This window comes from Conger conger, chromosome 5 (genome assembly GCF_963514075.1).
Source record: "Conger conger chromosome 5, fConCon1.1, whole genome shotgun sequence".
In the NCBI taxonomy this organism is placed as follows: Eukaryota; Metazoa; Chordata; class Actinopteri; order Anguilliformes; family Congridae; genus Conger; species Conger conger.
In genome coordinates this window covers 44,734,258-44,757,934 of record NC_083764.1, presented here as the reverse complement: position 1 = coordinate 44,757,934, position 23,677 = coordinate 44,734,258, and the positions used below count along the sequence as shown (strand labels likewise).

At 42.9% G+C, this 23,677-nt stretch overlaps 1 protein-coding gene across 7 annotated transcripts in view; it reads right to left on the bottom strand.

The window, feature by feature from the left end:
* The window catches only part of LOC133128600 (lipoma-preferred partner homolog), a 132,147-nt gene that overhangs the window by 44,249 nt on the left and 64,221 nt on the right, over positions 1 to 23,677 (bottom strand). For all 7 annotated transcript variants that reach the window (XM_061242244.1, XM_061242250.1, XM_061242248.1 and 4 more), the window contains 2 exons: positions 19,254 to 19,366; positions 14,529 to 14,654 (listed from right to left, as the gene is read on the bottom strand). In XM_061242244.1, coding sequence (XP_061098228.1) covers positions 14,529 to 14,654; positions 19,254 to 19,366 — 239 coding nt within the window. The remainder of the gene's footprint in view (positions 1 to 14,528; positions 14,655 to 19,253; positions 19,367 to 23,677) is intronic.

The window sequence follows — 23,677 nt, the reverse complement described above, 5'->3', positions numbered from 1 at the left end:
GTTTTAGCTTCTAAAAAAAATAATAATAACTTTCCCTCATCTGCCACCTAACCCCAAATATTTTTTCTCCAAACATCCTCCAGCATCTGGGTCAGAGCGACAGACGGAGACTGCCGACCACGTATAAGCGCGTCTCCTCGTTGCACCCTCCACGGGAGCGCTAGTGAGGTCAGCCACCTTCATTTCCATCTTTATGAATGTCGGTGTGGCTCCAATAAAACCCAAACAGGCAGGACCAGAGTGGAAAAGTGCCATGACGGTCCATTCTCATTACGGGAAAAGAAAATTCCCTCCCTTCATTTCGGCAGTGCAGTTGAGGATAAGTGAATTAAGCTGCATTTGTTTTATTTTACTTTTCATTTTGTTTTACTAACCAGCGACAGTGCACATTTCAGTTTCCACATCAATGTAAATTAGCCACAGTTATCTCATTTTCATCTGTAGTCCCTAACCTGCATGTCTTTGGGCTGTGGGAGGAAACTGGAGTACCCAGAGGAAACCCAAACAGACAGGGGGAGAACATGCAAACTCTCTTGAACCCAGGACTTTCTTGTTGTGACCTATATGATGTATCTGTAAAATAGTACTCAATATATTATACAAAGTACAACATGAAATACAAGTTACATTCCATATGTGGTACAGTACATAAATGTATATATATTACTGCAGTATTTTATAGGGTACAGATATCTTCCACTGAAATGAAAATATTACAGTAGACTTCAAAGAGTCAACATAGAAAATATGAATAAAAACTACCATGAGTTATACAAGTGTACAGTTGATAAAACTGTAAATGTGAATAATTCCTTTAGACAAGATCCTTGCATCATTTCAAAGATGAATAAATGAAAATTAATAACCCAGTTTGCATAAATTGTCCAGTGATAATCTGCAGGTGTGTACTTCTCATTTGTAAACAGCAGTGGAAAAGTAAATGTGTTTCCTGTGAAATTATACCCCAGAAAGATGCAGAAAGATGAAGACAGAACAAAGGTTTAAAAAGCAATCGACTGTGAAAGTGGAGGGATTCCAAGAAATGGCGAACACAGTCAAACTGAGAGTCAGACAGCAAAAAACATGCAAAATCTGGAAAGGGTAAGCACTCTGCTCAGACAACAAAATTACACCTGAAGGTGTATATCTGCATTCAGGGAATTAAAGGCATCGTTTCAAGACATTTTTTCGGAAGGGCCATCATGTCAAAGATAACTGCCGTTTTTTTTCTTCTTGTTTCTCACCACATTTGTCATCCAGACAGCTTTCAACGTGAATCAACAAAACTACTACCAAAATCACAAAAACAAATACAGACTGTGACTGTTGGACTATTAGTGTTCTTCTAGTCAATGTGTGACAACACTTCTTTAAACATGAAGTGTTGTAAACCAATAGATAACATTCCTTACTGCATAATACTGTACAATGAGATCCTTACAGTTCAGGTAAGGCTGCAGGAAATTACTTATCAGCAAGCAATAATAAATAATAAATAAGAGAAGTCATTTATTTGCCTGATGTGTGCCATTGCATATGCTACAAATCCCTTTGAAGGTAATTTTCACATACTTCATGGTTGCTCCTCAAAAAACCTAATTGATGTCAATCCCCCTGCATCCAAACTAGATATAAATTCTGCATTATGATTAGTCAATTTGCTGCTGGTTACATGCAAAACTGCGGGGACATGAATCTGAAAGGTAAACTTTCTAACTTTAAAAAATATGTATGATATTTTAAACCACAATATGCAAATAACAAAGACAGCTGAGCCAAGCACACCAAGGTACTCAGCTTTCATTACACAGTTCACACTATGCAATCGAATATGGTATTTTTTTCCGAAAATACCCCTGACTTTCTATTACAGCGACAAGTGAGTTTTCACATCTGAATTCCTTAGTGGATTCTATTCTGATCTAATTGTAGTTGTACATTACCACCTTAAGTGTCGGTCTATCTAGACAAAACTATATTAAATTAAGCATCGCAGTGCCATGAACTCTTGAGTTACATCCATGAGAAATTACACTTGATTTTTTAAATCAAATTATGTCAGGAGAGAACACTGCATATGGCAAAGCGCCAATGGTAATTCATAATAATCAGAATTGTCTTACACAGGGTGATATATTCAGCGTGAATCTTTTTCCCTGTCTGTGAACACACAATACTGAAAGCATTATTTTTTTCCCCCCACTGTGGTAATGTTCTCTTTCTCAATAGCACAATGGGGGCAAAAGCCATTTTCCTTTTTTTTTTTTGCCCTGAAAAATAGATTAACTGAAAAAGGTTTTTAATTTCAACATTTATCCATCTGTAGTTTGCCTACACCACAGAAAAGCACCCAGGTAGCTGTGAATGTTTCACAAAGCAGCCTTGTTAAAATTCAAGGCCTGGGAAATGGAGGCTTTATTCTCAGTCTGAGTCACCCGTCAGTGCTGCCTGGTGCGCACTTTCCCCTGCTCCTTCAGGTCATATGCGCTCTTAGAAACTTCATTTGTTGAAACACATTTGATCAGTCCAAGGCAATCAGGGCCAGTCGAAAATTCAAAGGAAAGTTCCCCAAAGGCGGGAGGCTTAATCTTGTGTGACAGTTGAAAACAGTGAGCATTTCAACATTATGGACAGGAAGGAAACACTTTATTAAACAAATGTTGTTAGACCTAACTTCACCACCCCAGCCCAAAACATCTTTGTTACTGGCTCTGCTTATTCCTGAAATATTTATCATGGTCCGCAGTCAAACCAATCAACATTGTGTGGTCTGGCTTCCCCATGCCTGTGAACCTCAGACAGAGTAACGCATCGCAGGGACGGATGATCTGCTCTGAGCTCATTTACACAGATGCCTGCCTGAGCTTTCTGCCACCTAAAGTACTGCGCTAAAGTCTTAGGCATCCTAGATTTTTTAAAATATAAATTTGTTTATTTTCATTTGTAAAATTGTTTTGCTTTCTGCATTAGTGTGACAGCATAGGCAACAAGAGCAATAGGCTTGGGGAGGCTAAAACTTCCCTAATTTATACAAAATTAATGAAAATTGGCAGAGTAATCATTGAAGAAAGGGCTTTTAGGCCGGACAATTGAGTCAACAAGTGCAACAAAGTGACATTATTGTTTGCTTTCCACATTAATAAAATGTGAAATCTGTGAATGCAGGTGTTTTTTTTTTTGCAGTTGGCCGTGATTGCATTAGCCTAATTCTGCGGCGCACAGGCAACGCATTACCACTAAACACTTTCGCACAACAGACACCCCCCTCGTTCCACTTTCAAAAGATCAGCCCACTTCTGGGTTCGGTGCCCTTCCTCTCCAAATGCCCTTAACCAATTCAGCCTCCAATCAGAAAGAAACCACAATGACAAAAATGAGAGCAAGTCTCTTAAACCCCTTGTGTGAGGCGTTTTCTCAAAGGCTCAATTCCAGGGCCACCAAATCCCATGATTGAATCTGAAGTCTGCTGGCAACTTCCACCATTCCTTTATCTTTCTAATCCTTGTACAACTATCTATTGTTCTAAAATATATTTGCCAAACTACTCTATCATTACTTGACTCTGTTTTGCATCCGTACCGATTACCTTCTCCAACTTTCTCTTTCCATACAGTGGCTGTAGGACAGGAAGGCTCCTGAACAGTGGTTTTCAAACAGGACAGTTTTAACAAACTTCAAAAACGAATATTTTTGAACTTCTGTATAACTTCCATTACATTCTATTACTTGACGGTTTAAACTTTCTTTTGTAATATAATGTAATAAAAAATAAAATAAATGATGTATGTAAGCTCTAACTGAAATGGAATATATTGAAAATTGATATCAAGATATTGCCAAATTTCACAATAAATTGGTAAATATACAAATTAGTGTCTCATTGAGATATTTCAATATAATTTTCTAAATAACCGTAAACTACTGTGAAATATATTGTAAAATATTGTATTATTTCCCAAAAAGACCAACTCATGAACAACACACGGCAGTATGTTCCATTTCCATAAGTGAGAGACCCAACCGAGTACAAGAGCCAGGAGCTGCAGAGTGCAGCCAGGCAGCTTCTGGTGAGCAGGAGTGGACTCTAGCCAGCCTCTTCATCCAGCGCATGGAGGGATTAATGGATTCCTGGCGCGGTTGGGGGGGGGGGGGGTTACACCTCACACCTCGGCCCGGCTCCGGTTACACCCCCGTACACCTGACGAGGCCAGTGTAACAACCCTCCGTCCCTCCGCACAGGGACCGGTTACGATGCTCCACGCCCCAGAGACAGGAAGAAGGCGCTCTGGAGCTGGCTGGGCAGAAGGGAGGTGTGAGTTTTCAGCTGGGAACACCTTGCATTATTCAGGACGATTAGCCCTGGGACACACAAGCGCCGCTAACCTCCTCGGCTTACACTCACAACACCGAAGCACTGTTCCCTCAGGAGAGTGAGAGGTGCCTCACCAAATATAGTATTCACCATGCTGCTAAATATAATTTAATCATAAAATAGTACAATAAATCAGCGTTTTTTGTAACATTTCTTCAAGTATATCATATACAAAGTTTAAAATGCTAATGCTAACTTTTTCAGTGGCTCCCATGACTTTCTCAGTACATCTTTGCTTATTGTTGAGATTCTAGAGGTTAAAAACGAAACTTAATATGCTCACAAACTGTCATAGTCTTTAAAGTCAACCCAGAATATGTCCTTATCCTGCAGGCGGAAATTTTAAGTGTGCAATCGCTCAAGTTAGCGTGCCTTGATACGCCTTGATACGCAATTCTTTTTTCGCTGTGTGACTAAACTGCTCGAGACTACACAGATCTTCCCGACACGGCCAGAGAGCATGCTGGGTGATTGCGGCGCCGGCCCGTTTCTTCAGACGAGTGCTGAAAAGGTCACCACTCTTTGGTCGGTCGGCCCATCAGCCGTCTCTACTGCCACAGCAAGCTCTGCTCACGCAGGCCCCAACTGTCGCTAGACGTGAAGTTCAATCGGGACCGTCTGGGACCTCCCCGGAGAGACGATGCGGTACGACGCCTTCGCCCACGCACCCCAGCGGCGTCGTGCCCGCGTTCTCTCGCGACCCCCGGCAGGACGCCCAAAATGCAACTCTCCGTCTCCATCGTCCTGCTCTCTTCCATACCCACGTTACAGCCTTCTCCTGGGCTGTCCACATCAAACTCCTGAAACTCTCCTGCTTTTAAAATAGCCCGTCTGAGGCTGAACAGAGATGTCAGGCTCGTAACTACATGGCAACGAAGCGACAGCATGAAGGTGTTGAGTCAGGGTGATATTTTTATCCTGCCATCAAATGAATAACAAGGCTGGTGAAGTATATATAACGCAGAAGTAGTGACATCTTATACTGAAGACATCACATATGAGCATGTAAGCAATTGAGACCTGTGTAAATACTTCAAATAAAAGTTAATCGGTCTTTTAAAACTAGTGAAATAATCTCATTACCCGAACAGGGAGAACATGGACTACAGAAGCATAATAAAACTGAAGTTAAAGTGAATAGAAGGATGTTTTTCCTTCACAAAACTGGTAGAGACAGCTCCTTATCCAATAAAACAGTGGTAGTCATGAGCTGTAAAGGTCATTTATTAATATAATAAAATAAGCAGAGCTTGTTTATTGATATAATAAAATAAGCAGAATTTCTTCCATGCTGTTCTGTCTAGTTCTCGTTGGATAATCTTATGCTCGGCCACCCTCAATAAAAATATCCGTGATTTACATAAAGTAATAAATGGTTATTTTCAGGACTCTTCTTGTGTCTTATAAACTGCATTAAAAAAGCACATTTGCTCTGGTAAACAAACCAGCATTAACAGAAATGGATAGTAACTCATCTGCAGGGTGACCAGAGATCCTTGGTCTATGTCCCCTGGTCCTGCGCATTGCAGGGCCTATTCCAGTGTCAGGCTGAGACAGACCAACAAGCCCTTTAATGCAGTGTGCGAGGCACCTTGGGTCACAGTTCAGAGGAATTTACTGCGTTTCCCAGTGACTCCACCCGAAGCTTAACAGCTTCACACCAATTTGGCCAAAAACGGAGGGACTGTATATACATCTGTAGCGTGAACTGGAGACATTGTATATTTCATTCAAAGTGTCATCTGCGTCTATCGCTGAAGACCAGACTACAATGCGTCACTTGACATGGGAAGAAGTTGTAGGGACTACAACTTCCACACTCCCACAGGAAAATTCTGCGACGTCCACCACGAATGACGTCTAACTTGGTTCAGCCAATCCCGTAATGGCGGGAGTAATAAACGGTCCCGTATAAGTGCAAGACACTTGGGATCTCTCTTCTGCTTTTTCTGCTTCTTCTGCTTCTACTCTTCGACGCACCCTTTTTGGCCATTCGCTTCAGCTCATCTGCTCCGAGACTCGGACAGAGGCTGAATGCTGCACAGCGCACTACCAGGCCTACGGACACACCCAGTTACCTCGCGGTAACTACGTGGCCTATAGTGAGTGGAAATTGTTGTACGCGGAACGCTACATCAGTTTACCCCAATAAAGCTCAACAACAAAACAGCAACGAACTTTTACACCTGGAAAAGGACCAGCGGATCAGACGACAACGCGCTGCTAAGACGGGAACACCTCAGCCTGCGCATCTCTCCCGGACACCATTCACAGCACCATCGCCGCTTCTACAAGGACAGCATGTCTTTTGGATCCAGCAATGCGTATGGACTCAGTAAGAAAACAAACATTCAGGCATAGCCAGTGTTTAGTTTAGTCTTAACTGTTTTTGTGAATCTGTGTTTCAATATTTACCATCCAACTATTGTAATGTGTTTGGTTAGCTACATATATATGTACGTGAATTGATTCGCCGTCTTTTGCGCATATATAGAGTAAAACTACGCAAGTAGTCCCTTCTCACGGCTAACTCTAACTTATTACCACACCCAGAACTCTAGCTTACTCAAGCTAGCTACTCCCACCTTTCCTTTGTTCAAGCGACACGCGCGATCGCGCGCACCCACACATACACGCCCTAACTTAACATACTAACTTCCCCTACTAATTCCCGTTCGTTTATCTGTTATGTGTTTGTATGTTTGTTTAATAAATATATTTTATTAAACCCCGGTGTCCGTTTTGGAATCGCATAGACATGAGAGCCGATTTAAAGCAGTCTTTCGAAGAACTTCCAACCTTCAGGTTATCGGTATGTTCAATCATTAATATTGGTTATTTTAATTAATTAAAATACTGTGGTTGGATATTTCTGATAACAGTAATTTTATGAGACTGATTACTTTTCGCAGTTATAGTGCTACACAACGTTTAACTGGCGCCCCGGTTTCGTAGAGAGTAAAATCCCCACGTTATTTGGCGGCCCGTGCGAGGACCCTACATAATTTGGAGTCCCGTGCGAGGACCCCTACAAAGTTAAGAGGTCAGGGGACAGCGCTAATGCGAGACTTGGCTAGCCTTAAGCAGGAAAAGTCCTGCTCACCTTCTGCCACTCAAAGCTAAATGCCCCTGTTAATCCTCTCAGGTGTATTTCTAAGGAAGTAACTGTTACAAATAATATCAAATATCAGAAGATTCTATGAGAGGACTTTTAATCTTAAGACCAAAAAAGCTTTAGAACATAACGCATGCTTAAGTGGAAAAACACTCACACAAATATGCACACAATGTTTAACTGATGATGGTGATGCCCCCAAGATGCCCTTGAGCCTGGTCGGGGGCTCCTGGATCTTGATTTTGAAAACCCCTAATCTAGTATTTCCTGTGAAAATACTGACACACATTAAATAAATATTTTCAAAATATGTATTTAATATTAATGTAAGTAGTGGCAGATTTTTTTTTTACTGAAATATATTCCTATTTCAAAAGGCCACCTCAAACTAAGACTCACATTTATAAAGATGAACAAAATATGAAAAATCACATTTCCGCAAAGTTCGCTTTGAGGAAATATAACCTCCACAAAACAAGATTACAAAAACGGCATATGATTTAAAATTTCCATGAAGTCCTCCAAAAATATAACTCAAACGTCCACTGCCAAAACCCAAACGTGGGCGTGCTGTGTTTGTGTAAATTTGATCCTATCAACATAATCTCTTTTATCGTTTTGTTGAGGAAAACTACACCTCTGAAGTGACTTGGCAAGCGATTAAGTGTTTCTTCTCGCGAATCTCCCTTTCCGCCCAATCGATAGGCTCTAAAAACGCAGCCGACGCTGCGTGACTGAGGAACGGGGAGGTTTTCCCGCTGTGAAAAGACGAATGTGGCGGTGTGGATGCATTAGCCTGCAGCGGCGCGCCAGTCAGCGCGCAGCGGAGCCCCGTGTTTTTAAACGTCTCCTCTCAGGGAGGCACTCACTTTCTCACACTCTGACAGCCCGCCAGGAGCACTGTCACTCCACTGAGGGCAAACGGCAGACTAAAACCGTGAAACAGAGCAGCTATGAGCTCTGAACGCGCCTCCATCTGCGTGGTGATTAGACGCCCTGAACCCCAGGCGGGGTCGGAGGTCGGCCGCTCGCAGGAACAGAGTGCGCGCAGGAAGTGGGGATCTGTGCCGCATCTGGCGTGCCGGGTGTGGAATCCCCGAATTTCCGAAGCGAAGATGGGGAACAGCGACGGGGGCATTAACTGTCGCTCATCTCACATCTGGCGCGCTTATCAGGCTGTCGCTCTCTGAATCTGCACATACTTGCCCTCATAACTCTCGGTCGATAACGCTCTAATGGGAAACATGCTTGCTCGTAAAGTCTAGCTTTGCCCGCCGTTCCAAATATCCCCCCGAGTGTCTCACAAAATGAGTACAGAGAGGAGACTTCATCCTCTAAAGATCTTGAATTTGAATGGATACTACATTTAGGGCCAGTTTCACAGACCAAGATTAAGCCTAGTCCTGGACTAAATTAAATTTTGAAAGGAGATTCTCCATACAAAAGCATAGTCCAGGACTAAGCTTAATTAGTCTGGCCTTAGTTTTAAAATGCAAGAACTGATTTTTCTGATTCACTAGTTGAAGCTCGTACACATGAGAAGCAAATGCTTATTTGCAGAAAATCTATGGGAACAGGACATAAATATATATGAACACCACCATGGGAAACTTGTAGAACTTAAGAATCCAAACACGTAAATAAGACTTTCACAAATGTTTTGATTCTCCCTAAACAGTTTTCCAAAATGAAAAACAGATGTTCTTATACTGTACAACTTCCCTCTGGGGTCTCCTTAATGGGGTTAGTGCTGTCTCAACACTGTGTTTAAAGTAAAGGCACATGTAAGATGTTCCATGTCCTGTACAGTATCCTAGGTCTCACGATGCAGCACAGAAACTTTTACTAATATAGTTAAAATAACCTTTCGCCATGAATCGTCTTCGTCATGAAACCTTCGTCATGATGAAATCTATTTTGTTTTAATTTGTGGCAGGCAGCATCTTGCATGACTACTTTAAGCACCATATATGCTGTTCACCATCATGGTCATGTGTTGGCATGTTTCAATGAAGCTTGTACAGTATTTTAAAAAGTGTTTCGAATACAAGGGAACAGCTGTAATTACAGTACGTTACATTGCTGTCAACAAACCAGCTTTTTCCCAGTAGCATGTAGCTAGCATACCAACATACCGTGTACAACACCACACACACCAGTATATCATAGCTAAGTGAATAAAAACAAATTCTTATTGTTTAAGATTCTGGATATATGCTCAGTAACATGAGTATTGAGTTTGGCGGTGTGGCATATAGGTTAACCTGGATAACCTGAATGGCCTCAATAAATAGCCCGCTTTATAAACGGATGTGAAGAATGTAAAGTTTGTAACTCGCTCAGGATGAGGTCGTCCGTTACATGCCTAAAGTGATTTGAATGCATTTTTATAATCCCTGTTATGCATAGCCTCCTATCCTCTTTGTTGTGGATGCCATATCACTTTCCGGTACTGTTTATATATTAGATCTCTGATATCTGAAAGCTGATATCAGTGATATTGTGTATTGTTTTCTCACATAAGATCGCTGACAGAGGGGGGAAAATATGACATCAATTGCTAAGTTTGTGATAATGCCCTCCATGCAAACAATGTGGCAAAAGCAAAGCAACCCATTTAAAAACAGTGAGGAGAACTAACTGACATTCAAATGACATTCAAATAAACAAAAACCTGATACCGAGCAGCCAGTCTGTTCCACCTGTCGGCTTGCTCTTTGCACGACATCAGGATACAAATCAGCCCATAAATTCTAACCAAACAGTTGGGCTGAAGATACAACAAGGTACACTGAGCCCATAGCCTACAGGGTCTTCAAACCGTGGTCCTGGAGAGCTGCAGCAGGTCTTGAGGTGTCACACTGCAACCAATCCATCAGTTAAAAGCATCGGTTCCACTGTTAACCCAGCCCACCTGGTTTGTTGGGAGCAGACCCTTTGGCTGTCCATGAACAGGTTTGGTGGCCTATTTGCAGTGGCACTTGATAAAGGCCAGGAGGATTAAGTCAACTGGCCTGAGCCCTGGTACAGCTGTTCTCTGCTACTTGACTGAGCGAAAATCCTGCACATGTCGAACACACTCTCAACAACAAAGATTTCCTGTTTGTCTCAAACTCTACTCTTCCATGTTTGGCACTCTGGCAGTGAGTCTTTGTGCTACACACCTCTCCCTGGGGTCCCAGGGTAGCGGTGGGATTTTGACGGGCACTATATTTTGACATTCAAATGTGGCAAAGTTGACCCCCAACAATGCGCATAGACGCACGCAGAGCAGATGTGCTCAGACAGCCTGCCATTGGTCTATCACAGACACCAGTGCTGGGGTCAAGTGCATTACACTCTGCGGGCTTTGACAGGAATCCCCATGGGCTCCCGGCGATGTTCGCTCCCCGCAAATACGTCTCCTCCTCGCTGCCTGCACATTAACTGGGATTATTGATCCCGGCTGCTGTCGGGACCGCAACTGGGTTAATCTCATTCACTGGTTCCTGTCATCTTTGAAGTCACCAGGGTTTACCTGCCCTTTCACTAACATCTTTCTCCTTCTTCTGCTGGAACTAACGCTGTAGTCTGAAGAATCCTGCACCTGCTAAGGATGTCTATAAACAGCTTAATGTAACAGCTTAGGCAGTAACATGCATGTTCTTGAACCCAACCCAGTTCATATGATGGTATTTTTATTGACAACATTATAGTCGATCTGATTGGGCAGACCAAAGACAACAGCGGAGAGCTAAGTTGTGGTTATAGCGATAATGGGTTTTGCATGGCAAAGGGTTAACAACATAGCAAGCCACAGTTCCATAAATAACCAAGTGCTGTACTAGAAGTGCAACATTCACATTTCCACAGGGCCAAGAGTACCTTGTAATGACTATACAAACACAAGGACCAGAGGAAGCATTTGTCCAGCCTGCAAATTATAGGCAGTGGTCAGAATTCACTGAACCCAGTGAAGAGGCAAATCCCCTGACATACTTATTAAATTTTGCGATGCATTTGTGCACAAGAGTGAAACTGTGTCAGAATGTGAGGACCTGACTAATATAACAATCACATTTTATTACCACCTCGTTCTGTTGCCGGGAGCGACAGTGGAAAGTGAAATTATACAGCTGTTTTTAAACCGACAGCCCTCCTAAAAGTTTCGGGGGTGATCAAATTTTCATGGTGAAAAAACAAGCACATTCCTGATGGAGCCTGTGTAGAAGCCTGCATACCGAATCACCTGGAAGGGTGTGGGGTCCAGGATGGGGCAGATGGACTAAAAGGACTGGGTATTGTGCCTAAAACTGTGCCAGGATGCTCTCCAAAAAACTAGTATCTGTACGGTATCTGTATTGTATCTGCATGGTCACACTAGGACTCGGAACCGTACTGTCCTCTCAGGTCCTCTTCACACTTGTACTTGTGTTTGATCTGCGCTTCATTGTACGTCGCTCTGGATAAGAGCGTCTGCTAAATGCCTTGTAATGTAATGTAATGTAGTATTTTAGTCTTATATTGAGATTATTTATTTTACTTTTTTGCTAAATAAGACAAAAATACTGCCAATGAGGTAAGAGGTAGGACTACAGGTAGGACTACAGCAGGACTGGGGCCGTTTGGCAGGTAGGAGCACATCAGAGCAGGTTGGACTACAGTAGGACTGGGGCCGTTTGGCAGGTAGGAGCACATCAGAGCAGGTTGGACTACAGTAGGACTGGGGCCGTTTGGCAGGTAGGAGCACATCAGAGCAGGTAGGACTACAGTAGGACCGGGGCCGTTTGGCAGGTAGGAGCACATCAGAGCAGGTTGGACTACAGTAGGACTACAGCAGGACTGGGGCCGTTTGGCAGGCAGGGCTTCCCGCTGTGGAAAAGCCCCAGAGCTCGGCAGCTGGGACAGCTGGAGGGCAGAGGGTCACCAAGAGGCTAATCCGCCCGCCCCCGTGTAATGCTGCCCCTGCTGAGTGCGCGTTCACATGGCTGAGCCTTTCTGCAAGAGTGTGTGTGTGTGTGTGTGTGTGCGCACGCACGCGCATGTTTCTGTACACAACATTTCTTGGCCCACTTAGAATTTCACTACAGAAAAAAGATGAATACTGAACAACCTGATTCACCACATATTTAGAAGACTGGAAGACTGACTACAGTACATATCTGAGTATAAATAGGTAGCAGTGGAGTATTACATTGCATTATATGAATGTGACAGATGCTCTTATCCAGAGTGTCAGAGCGTAACCATACAGCTAAGTGCATAAACATAACCAGGGACAAGTGCACTGAAATACCTATAGGGAACTACAGTGACCACATAGATAAAACCTGAACCCTGTAGATTACTCTGATGAGAAGGAACCCTCCAAGAAGCAGCAATACAAAGCAAGGAATATGATTATTTTCTATAGAGTATAGTGATTATGGCACTCCTAAGGCTTGTAACATGGTGGCTACACATTCTTAATTTCAACTAATTTAACACAGGACACAGTTGTATAAAATTGGTGAAGTTAAAATGTACTTTAATTAAAACATCATGTTCCCTGTTCATCATATTGCCTCCTACAAGGAGTTCACAAGGCTTGAATTGACCTAAAATGTGGAACAAGGAAATCAAATTTCAAGCCATAAAAACTTTCAAATGAACTTTCAAAAGGCTTGGGAGGAAGAAGGAAGATAAAAGAGAGTACTAAAAAAGAAAGTGTGAAGTGGATATTCTATTTTGACCTCAACCACAGGAGTCGTACTGGGGGGTGTCTCACACATAGCCAAAGCTTAAAGTTATTTAAAAGGCACATATAGCCATAGTCATACGTTTTTCAACTGACACATTTCAAAGGACAAACAGCCAAAATCCCACAGTGCAACTTGCCGCACAATTCAGTCATTTAAAAAGGTATGCCCTAAGCCAATATTTTATTAAGGAATTATATACTCGGAATTTCAATTTGCCATTGTGAACACAACCTCTTTGAACCTTTGTGTGCGCTTGAGCGTGCGCATGAGTGCGTATCGCAGAGATAACTGACATCTCTCTCTGGGGGCGAGGTATCATTGGCGCGTCCTCCGTTTCGGCTTATCGGTGAGGAGGCCGCGGCTCCGCTCACCTGAATTATAACAGAGCCCTCCCTCTCATTCTCTATTCAGCACCTGCATGTGTTCACTGACTGTCTGACCCTCGCACCCCGGCCCTCTGCCACTCTCCGCTCCCTCTGCCGCATGTTAAAAAACAAAGTTTTCATTAAGTCTGCTTTAGAGTAGGCAGGGGGGAAAAACAGTGATCTTTTTCCTGGTGCATTGTGGGTCAGGCAGAAGTGAAGACTCGGGCTGTGTTTGGAATGACTCACTCATTCTCTCCCTCCTTTTACGCTACATAGGGAAATCTGCACAGTGCACTGGATAGGGATTCAGTGGTGAAAGGAGCAGATCATTTCGGACACTGTGGATTCTGAGCAGGTTACTTAGCAACGTGCCACGCTTGCGTTACAGCTGTCAGCAGCTTGGTGAGCAAACAGGAAAAGGGTGAAGTTTTCGAGTTTCGAACAAGGGTTTTCCTGGCTCGTTGTGTAGTTATATTAATTATTTATCCATGATTAATAACTAATAAACAACAAAACAAAAAAGTTGCAGTCGCTATTTTCGTTGGCGTGAGCATGTTCTGCCAGCCTTATATTTGTAGACGAATGCAGCAGGCTCAACCGTCGCCATTCTTGACAAAACTCTTCCAGGGATCAAGTAGTGGACATCGTTTGTACTCTACATTTCAGAATGTGAAGATTCTGAAGAGGACACAACAAGATTACCCAACAAAACCGCACAAACTGCCTATTTTGGGGTTTTCTGGGGGAGGCACCCAATCTTTTCCAGCTAGGCCATGCGTAAAAACTTGAGGGTTTCCTTATGCGCAAATTCAGAATTTGCATGAAAACGGTTGAATGAAAACCCCACTTATGAGTGTGTAAAGAGGACAGTGTGTGTGTGTGTGTGTGTGGGGTCACGGTGTGAGAAACCCAGGACGTGAGGGTCTGGATGTGTACTGTCACTGTACTGGCCTTACCTGCTGCTGGGGTCGAGGCTTGTAAGGCGAGCTGTTCTCCAGGTCAGCCAGGATGCTGGTGAGAGAGTCTATCTCAGCGTCCAGGCTGGAACGTCTCTCCTCCAGGGTCTTCTCTGGAGCTTTCATCTGAGAAAGAGAGAGGCACCAAACCAGGGCGTCAAACTCCAGTCCTGGAGTGATGAATTTAAGTTATCGATTGGGTTATGAGTCAGCACACCTTGTTCTCAAAGCCTTATGCAACTGGCTGCTGATTGAATGGAAACCGCAAATGCCAGCACACACTGCGGCCCTCAAGAACTTAAGTTTGATAACCCTGCATAGTGGCACCTTTTCATTCAGCCAGAAAACCCAGATAATCATGTCAGTGGCACTGGCAGCATTCAAGTATCGGAAAGATAATACAGTGCAGTATTCCCCAAAAATGAAAAGCATTGCTGCCCATTCTGTAAGTGCACAAATCCATCAAACCTGTAGTTTCTCTCATTTTCTCTCTCTCACACACACGCACACACAATGCTTTTGAAATGAAGACGGAATTGAGATTCATAGTTTGCCCAACGTTTTCACCTCGACTTCGAGAGCCGGCGGCCGTCGGAAACCCCAGAATGAGAACGATTGGTCTGCGTCTGAGTCATGGACGCACTGTGGAGAGGCCGTTAGTGAGCCAGCGATCCATTCACCGCTACGCTTCGCATTCCGGGCACATCCAGTCCCCCACACCCCCCCGTTCATTAGTCACACTAAGTCCTGCCGTCCTAGTGTCCCTTTCTCCCTCTTTGTCCCATTCTCTCTCAAAGTACAACAAAGAGGCAACCGTTATATTTCAATCTGTTTACGTGAAAGAAAATGAGACCCCATTCTACTGCTATGGAACAGACGCACACCAAAGAACGCAAGGTCCCAGGAACACAAACAGAAATGATTATATATATATATTGCGCGTCGCTCTGGATAAGAGCGTCTGCCAAATGCTATTAATGTAATGAAATGTAATGTGCATAATGCAGACAGTTAACGAAGACCAGTGAAGTTGAAACGTTAAACGTACGAATGGGACAACAAATATCACTATTTGTCTTTGGAGCATCAAGCAAGTGTGCAAGTATTTTGTGTTCCTATATGCGGCACGATATATATATATAGCTTGCAGCATATATGCAACATAATGTGCTTTCCAATACGAAAGTGGCCATAAACATGACATGAATAACATAAGAATCTTGCTGGATAGGTGGGTAGGTTTTTTTCCATAGTGATGCTCCTGGGATGTTTTTTGGTATGTAGGTCTTTTCATCTTCAGTTTAACGTGGGTAAGTAGCCATGGCATAACAGAATAATCCACTTCAACCGGAGCGTTCTCTCGACACGGTATCCACCTCCGGGGAGGGAACAGCCCAGGGCTGTCAGCCTTGCTGCGCATTCGTAACCCAGGCATGTGTATATATCCAGAGTTCAAGTTCAAGTTCAATAATTTATTGCTATGTCAACATAAAGTTGATTGGAATTTGTCTTAGTGCACCTCATATTAAAAACATAAGAAAAAAAACAACATTACACTACAAATACCCTGATATCGCAGGCTGAAAAAACAAAAAACATTTTAATAGAATTGAACTGAATTAAAGTGCCTTAAGGCTTCAGGGGAACGTACTGTTCCTGAAGTGAGACGTTCAGCATTTTATACTCTGATATACACACAGGTTGTATGCTGTATGTCTGACATGTATTAATCCAGAGAGCAAAATGAAATAGTTTGCTGTGAATTAGACATTAGTCACTTATATTCTATTTAGGTTTTCAGCAATTATATTATCTTTTAGAAACAAAAAAAAGGTTTACTCAGTATTTTGCGAGTGTGCACCTAATTCTATTTCAGGGGCTCAAAATGACTTATTAAAAAAATATTAGTGTAGTCCGCTGCCTTAACTTCACAGATAACTTTCAAAAATGTATTTGCTCTGTCTTTCACAGTTTGTTGAGCTCATTCTAAAAATATACTAATTTGTAAAGCCGTTTGCTTATAATTATTTCACTCAATGTGCATTTTTAATTAGAGAAATATTGATTCACTTTAGGCCGATGCATGAAAGTGTCAAGCACTCGGGAGACAAAGTCAAAATTTCCCAAGCATCTCACCCACCACAGGGAAACCAAAATATCGCACATAGTGCTGTCAAACATGTCCTCGACTCAACCTACACAACCTTCCTGGCGTCACCTTGGAGGTCAAGTTGGAGGACAAACAGGGGGAGGTTTGCTTTGTGTTAACTAAAAAATACCGGGACATCATTTTCCAATTAGTTTATGAGACATGCCAGTGAAGCACACATTCCACTGTGATGGAGGTCAAAGCTAGAGTGCAGTGCGCTGGGTTGCCATGGTTACCCACCAACGCGCTCCCGTGAATCATGGCGGGAGCATGGACAGGTGGAGAGAAGGTCAGCCACGCTGCCATCTGTCTATTCACACCGCTTCTGTTTACTAATGACCTGTAGCACCAACCACGGATCTTATGCCAGTCCCGCGTAGACGTACAAAGTATTTCGGATAAACTATTAAACAAATGGGAGAGAAGGTTCATGAAGGAATTAGGTTGATTCCCAGGGCAATTGTAAAGTTGGCTCAAGTAGTAAAACAGGGTGGGGGGATGTGGGGGTGTGTGGGGGGTTATAAATGGAAACTGGGAAAATAGATTCTAGACTAATAAAGCAATTTTTTTCTTCTTGCGATAAGTAGGTAAAGCTTGAAACAGTTTTCAAATACGTCCAAAGACCAATGAGTGCTGAGGGCAGGTTTTTAGGTCATCTAGTGTTTCATTAGGGGGCAAGACAGATCATAGCTAATATTATTCGCAAAAAGGTGCATGTAAATTATTGAAAATACATAAATACAAAAGCAGGTTACTAATTATTTACTAATGTTTACTTTTGTTACAACAGTATACTGTTGTTTCATGGTATAGGTTCTGGTTTACCTTACACACTAAAATAGTGTTCATGATTGATAAATGAACGTAAATAATTATATTCAATAAAATACTTTGAGACTTAGAGTGGATAATTGTTTCTCCTGCCATGCTTCATTGGTAACGATGGGTATCATCTGGGCTTCATCACTGTAAGACACTGCGGTCAGCCTCGCGTTGAGCCGGAACAGCCGGATTAACAAACATGGCGATCCCCAGAAACCCGGGGAGCAGAAAGTTAATAGGACACCAGCATGAGGCAGCTACCTGCCCCACAGCTACCGTCTGCGGGAAAACGTCTCGATCAGTACACGCTTTGTGTACATTTTTCTATGTGAATTAAAGAATGTATCCTCTTGTGTTAAGTGCCTCAGGATAAGTGCCTGCTAAACGCCGAAAATATACGATGTCAATGAATTACAGTACGGAAATGAAACCGCCAACAGCGTGTGGCTTATGACATTCTGTGCACTGTTGTTCCGTGAGCAGTGACTTCCTGCAGTGCAGATCAGAGACATCCCTTCCGTCTGGCTCTTTCAGAGAGAGCACGCTTTACACGGAGGAGCCCAGTCGAAAAAGAGTCGATACTTTTCTGCCCGGCTGTCCGAACCTGCTGAGTGAGGAAGGGCGATTGATCGGTGGGCCAGACTTAACGACGGGGCTTTTTCCTCCGCAGATGAATGCGACTGTCCAGGAATGAAAGACCAGTAGAGGTGTGAGGCACAAGATGGAGCAATGGTAGGTGTTTGGGGAAACAGGCTGTTACTGACGACCATAACCTCTGGAGCGGAGCATACGGTACAATGTCTCTTGACCAGGCTGAGGACACATCCCAAAGTAGCACAAGTAGCACATCCCAAAATGACGAGTAAGAGTGTGATTGAATTATAAACTGAAACAGAAAATATTACATTTAATTTGATATATTTTTTAGTGATTTGCACTGTGGATGTTGGTCTCTCCCAGACATATGGGATACAGGGCACAATCTCAACAGGAAGGCAGCACACTTGGTTAAAGCTGGGCCATGTTGCATCCTGGGAATTCCTGGCCAATAGAAGTGGGATGGCTGTGCTAACAGGTACCAGTCTTCCCTCTAGGTCAGCAATGCCAAACCAGTAACCTGATTTCATGAGGGGTTTAGCCTTGCACTCTAACACTTGTAGTGTAAGAGTAACCAATGGCATTAAAAAATGTTTTATATATCACATTAGCAAAGTCTTCAACACAATTTTTTAAATATAAAACATGAACCTCATCTAAAATGCTCTACCTGCTTGTTGTTTTGTCTTTTGTTCTTTAAGTGGAAAGCACTCACTCACTGATAGTGAAAACTGTACATTCAGAAATAATATAATATTTATCAAGCTCATTACCACAGTAACAGAATGTAATTTTTTATTCATCAATGTTTTTAACTTGTTTCCTTTTTGAAACGGTGGTGGCTTCATGGCCACTTCAAAATGACATGAAATTGTAAGAATCACCCCATGCATCATGTCCTTGAGAATAAAGGCTATCTGAAGAGAAATCACTCATTTCGCTAGTGTATTCCATGTCACACTCAAGCTGCCAATATGAAAATAATCGCAACGGTGAAATTACTTGAATGCATTAGAATCTTTTGTTTATGCCTACATAAAGTGTTGCTGTTTACCCATCTCTCATTGCCCTGTCACTGTGCTGTTACAGATCAACGCAACACATGCTGCCTCCTGCAAAATGTTCAGTGTGGGTCAAAGGTCACAGAGATGTCTCACCTGCACGTTGAAGGATGCCCCATCAGTGGGCGGAGGGGGTAGGGGGAAGCCCCCGGGGGGCGACTGAAGACCAGTCACATCATCGACTGGGGGTGGAGGAGGGGGAAATTCACCTGTGCACAGAAGACATGAAAGAAAAAACTGTCAATCCTCCAGGAGGCGAACCAAGTTGGACATATGGGTTACATTAAATCCGTTTAATGGAACCGTTTTCCCCCCAGTATATAAGTGCTGCTAAGGGCATTTAATTCTAAACAAATTAACACTTGAATGCACACATGCAGAAGACCCATTGTAATGATGTAACAGCATGTACAGTATATTGTGGCTTTGGGTTTTTAACCTGCAGTCAACGTGAAAGACAGTAATTTGTACTGCACAGCTGAGCGCACTGCCATCTTCCATGAGCCGATTTCAGAAGTGCGCATTATAGAACATAATCCCAATATTATTCAGTGTGTGCAAAGGGCGAGTACTGGAACAGTAACTCGGACAAATTCAGGCAAATTCGCGGTTTTTGAGTCTGAAAATGTTAAAAGTGACCATTAACACAGGCGAGGTAACAGAGTAGGCATAAAGGGGCTACTCCTTGACTTGGTTTCCCAAGGATCAGCAGGAATCCAAAAGGTAGATGGAAATGTCACTGCCAAACTGGATTTCAAAACTGTAAACAAGCATTAGAACTCATAGCAGTAGTATATAGTTATTTTATCACTACTATTAACCAATCTGATTCCTGGATTTGTCCTCCCCGTTGTATGATAATTTATATACATATACAGCATATACATGCATAAATGTATTTCATGCATCTGTGTTATTTATTAAGCTCTTTTCATACAGTAGCTTACTGTATGTTCAAACCCCTTTTCCAGATTAAAAGAACAAAAGAAAAAGAATAAAGCTAACCCGAGAATTAGCGCAATGTTTTGTTACATGAAGCCTAATTGGCTCGATTCTAAGAACAGAAACACAGTGTAAATGTGTGTGTGTGTGTGTGTGTGTGTGTGTGGGGGGGGGGGGGGGGGGGGTTGTACACATACACTGGGATGACCTCAAACGAAACCTAACTTAACTATTTAAAATAGTTTAATCTCAAATCCAAGTCACAACGGTATACAGAAAACCTCACTTGTCAATATGCAGTATTTTTATCCACTGCAAAAGTCAAACTCCTGAAAAGGATATAACACAAAGTTCTCGAAGAAACAAAGTTCCTTAAATAAAAGTAACAAAGTTGAAGTTAAGTTCTCACAAGTATAGCACATTGTTTCCTATACTGGCTGTATTTGATATTGCAGAGCTATACTACTGTACATATAAAAGTGAAACTTCTATAAAACTAAAGTCTAAAATGGCCCAAGAAAAATCAAGTCTACTGTGAAACTCTTTATTTTGGGAACGAGATCACCATATTCTCATTTAAAAAATTTGCAACTAGGAAGTCCAGGTCCCCTTCTGTGCATACAGGTAAAGTCTAATGTCACCTGCACTCAGGGTGAAGCCATTGTCCAAAAGAACCAACAGCGCTTCCATGGAACAATTAAAGTGAATGAGAAAGTGGTGACACAGACAAATCTGTTCTTAGGAACAAATCTACAGCTTCCCACCTAACCAACCAAGCAAAGTGATGTTTACATTCTGAATTTCTGTGTGGTAGTGCACTCCCTTCACAGAGAAACAAAGTTACAGTGATGGGACATGATGATTGGGCACAATGATTGGGCACTACAACTTGTGGAGAAAGTGGTGAAGTTGACGTTGTAATAGAGTAAACGGCTGTGCAAATCAGCAGAGACGATAGCCACGAGTTGCATACGCGCTCGGAGAACTGACGGCGCATATCAAAACAACGACTGGTGCCCCTGTTCAAATCTCGATTCAAATTCAGAGGAACCCCCACCCTCCAGAGAGCCTGAGTCAGCCTTGCTGAGGAGTTTGTAAGGGCAGTCCTTCGTCAAGAATGTTTGAGGGGGGAGGGAGGTCAAGTCCAATTACACTGCATAACGAGCTCCGGAGACGTGTTGGGCTGATATGCTATTCCACTCTCCTCGGAAAGAGAACGACTCCTGCACCCGATAGCTGGTGTTCGGAATCTAAAGCCATATACCTCAGAGGAAACTGCAATGAGTTTATCTGAAGATGCTTTTATCTAGAGGGACTTCCTTCAGAATGACAGGTCAGATCAATATCTTACTTGGCCAGATACAGATCTACAGCACAGGACTGAGGCCAAGAGCAGAAAGCATACTGAATTACTTCATAAAATATCACAATTTATCAATCAATCAATCATGTTAAAGCATTGAAGAAATGTGCATCTCTACTGTAGCACTCCTTCTCCTATAAGAATGTATTGCGCAGCTGTGAATAGATAATATGTGCACGCACAGCCTGTTCATGTTCAAGTTAACACACTGACAGTGTTTTTTGATGAACATATCAAATTCATGTAAACATTCAGCGCAATTGGCTCGGATCATAAGCAGTCTCTAACGAGCAACCGTTTCACTGGATTTGCTGCAAATTGTCTCCAGGGAAACGACCATGCTGAACTAGAGAGCTCGTGATGAAAGTCAAACAGTGGCACAGAGAGCACATTCAATGAAATGTATATATTCCACTTCAGATATAAACTCTTTAGGTTCAACAAAGCAGATGGAGAACACCCAACATGTAGAATTAGCCCTACTGCAATACATCAGGGAAGACTGCAGAGAGCAACTGAACACTTGGCCCAATGCTTCAGGGACGTTCCTAGCTGATCCCTGTTCAATATTATAAGAGTTTCACTTTAAGTAATCTCCTCTGTAGAGCTTCAGTCCCCTGGGAGTCCATTAAAACTAAAGCTAAAATTAGACCGCTGGGGCTTCTGTTTCCCAGTGTCTCTTCTGAAGACTTGGAGAAGAATAATAATGAAGGCAACTACACGCCATCATTGTATTTATATATTTATCACAGTAACACATGTAACCCCAAAAAAAAGCAAAATGTGATGTTAATGACAATGAAGGCAATTATCATTGATTATTATAATTATTATTATGTTGTCAGGTGGCTCATCAAGCTAAAACAGTGAGTTTCAGTGTACATTGCAGTTGTTTAGCTGACGCTTTTATCCAAAGTGACTTACAGTTGATTTGACTAAGCAGGAGCCAGTCCCCGCTAACGCAATGTGGGGTTAAGGGCCTTGCTCAAGGGCCCAACAGCTGCATATCGTGGCTACACCGGGCCTTGAACCACCAACCTTCCCGGTCCCAGTCAGGTACCTTAGCCTCTATCCTACAGGGGCAGCCTGTGTACTTGTGTACTTGTATATGCCAAATCTGCTACTGACAAGCAATTTTTGCCAATCAACACGCGGCAACCATGGCAAGGAATGCAACTCTTAATAAGCAGGCAGAGAGCCAGCTAGATCAACCAAAGGAGCCCCTTTCATGTGATGAGGCAGACTCAAGCCTTCAGAGTGAATCCTTGGGTGACATTTTGTCCAACTGCTCCCTCACGTGACTCCTGGGCACAGGCCAAGCTGTTGAGCCTATGACTTTAGCTTTAGCTAGGTTTGCTACGTGTGAATCTTGGCAGGCTCTGGCAGGCTCTCCACAGCACGTTCAGTGCATGTCCTAAGATGGCCGGTTGAATTATAAGCCGTTTTTCTAAAATGCTAATGGGGGAAAACTGAAGCTGCCTGACTAATTCCTCCAGGGAATCCAATTCAGCCGCATGCCGTCTCATAGAGGGCTCTGTGAGGACATTGGTTGCCATACTGTAAGCAATGTTAACTGAGGTTTTGTTTTGTTGGGAGGAGGTGGGATGGGTGCATTTCGGCCTGGCACAAAAGAATAATGGTTGCAGTACTTTGAGCCAATCCTGTTCCAGTTTTCTCGACAAAGTAACCAGGGCAAGCGAGCACAATCAGGAGAGAGGTAGCGGGATCATCAGATTCTGACAAAATAACATCTCTTAATCAGGCATACATAATTCCATTTCAAAATCATTGTCCGGGAAAATGGGGAAGCACTACTAATGGTTTGCATTTATAGGGCGCATTTTCTCACACTCAAAAGCGCTTTACAGAGATGAGGCAGAAACTCCGGTCACACTTCAGGCATAACCAATAAAATACAATCTGCGGAGTCGAAGCGGGCGTGGTGTCAAAGCAGCCGTGAACGCTGCCAGCTCGGAAAGCCGAGCGATTTGGGAAATGAAAAAGAAGAGGCCGGGCATTAAAGTGAATGTGAAGAAGTGTGATCCTAAGTGCCACTGGTGGAGGTCAGGGGTCACTGGAGCGGACTCCCCCCTGATGACTATCTTACTTCTGAAATTGGGGACAGCCTCATCAGTGGGGTTGCTCAAGAGACAAAGGGAGACAAAGCTACGTAGGGTGAACAATGTAAACGGGCCATTCCTTTCTACTCCCTTCT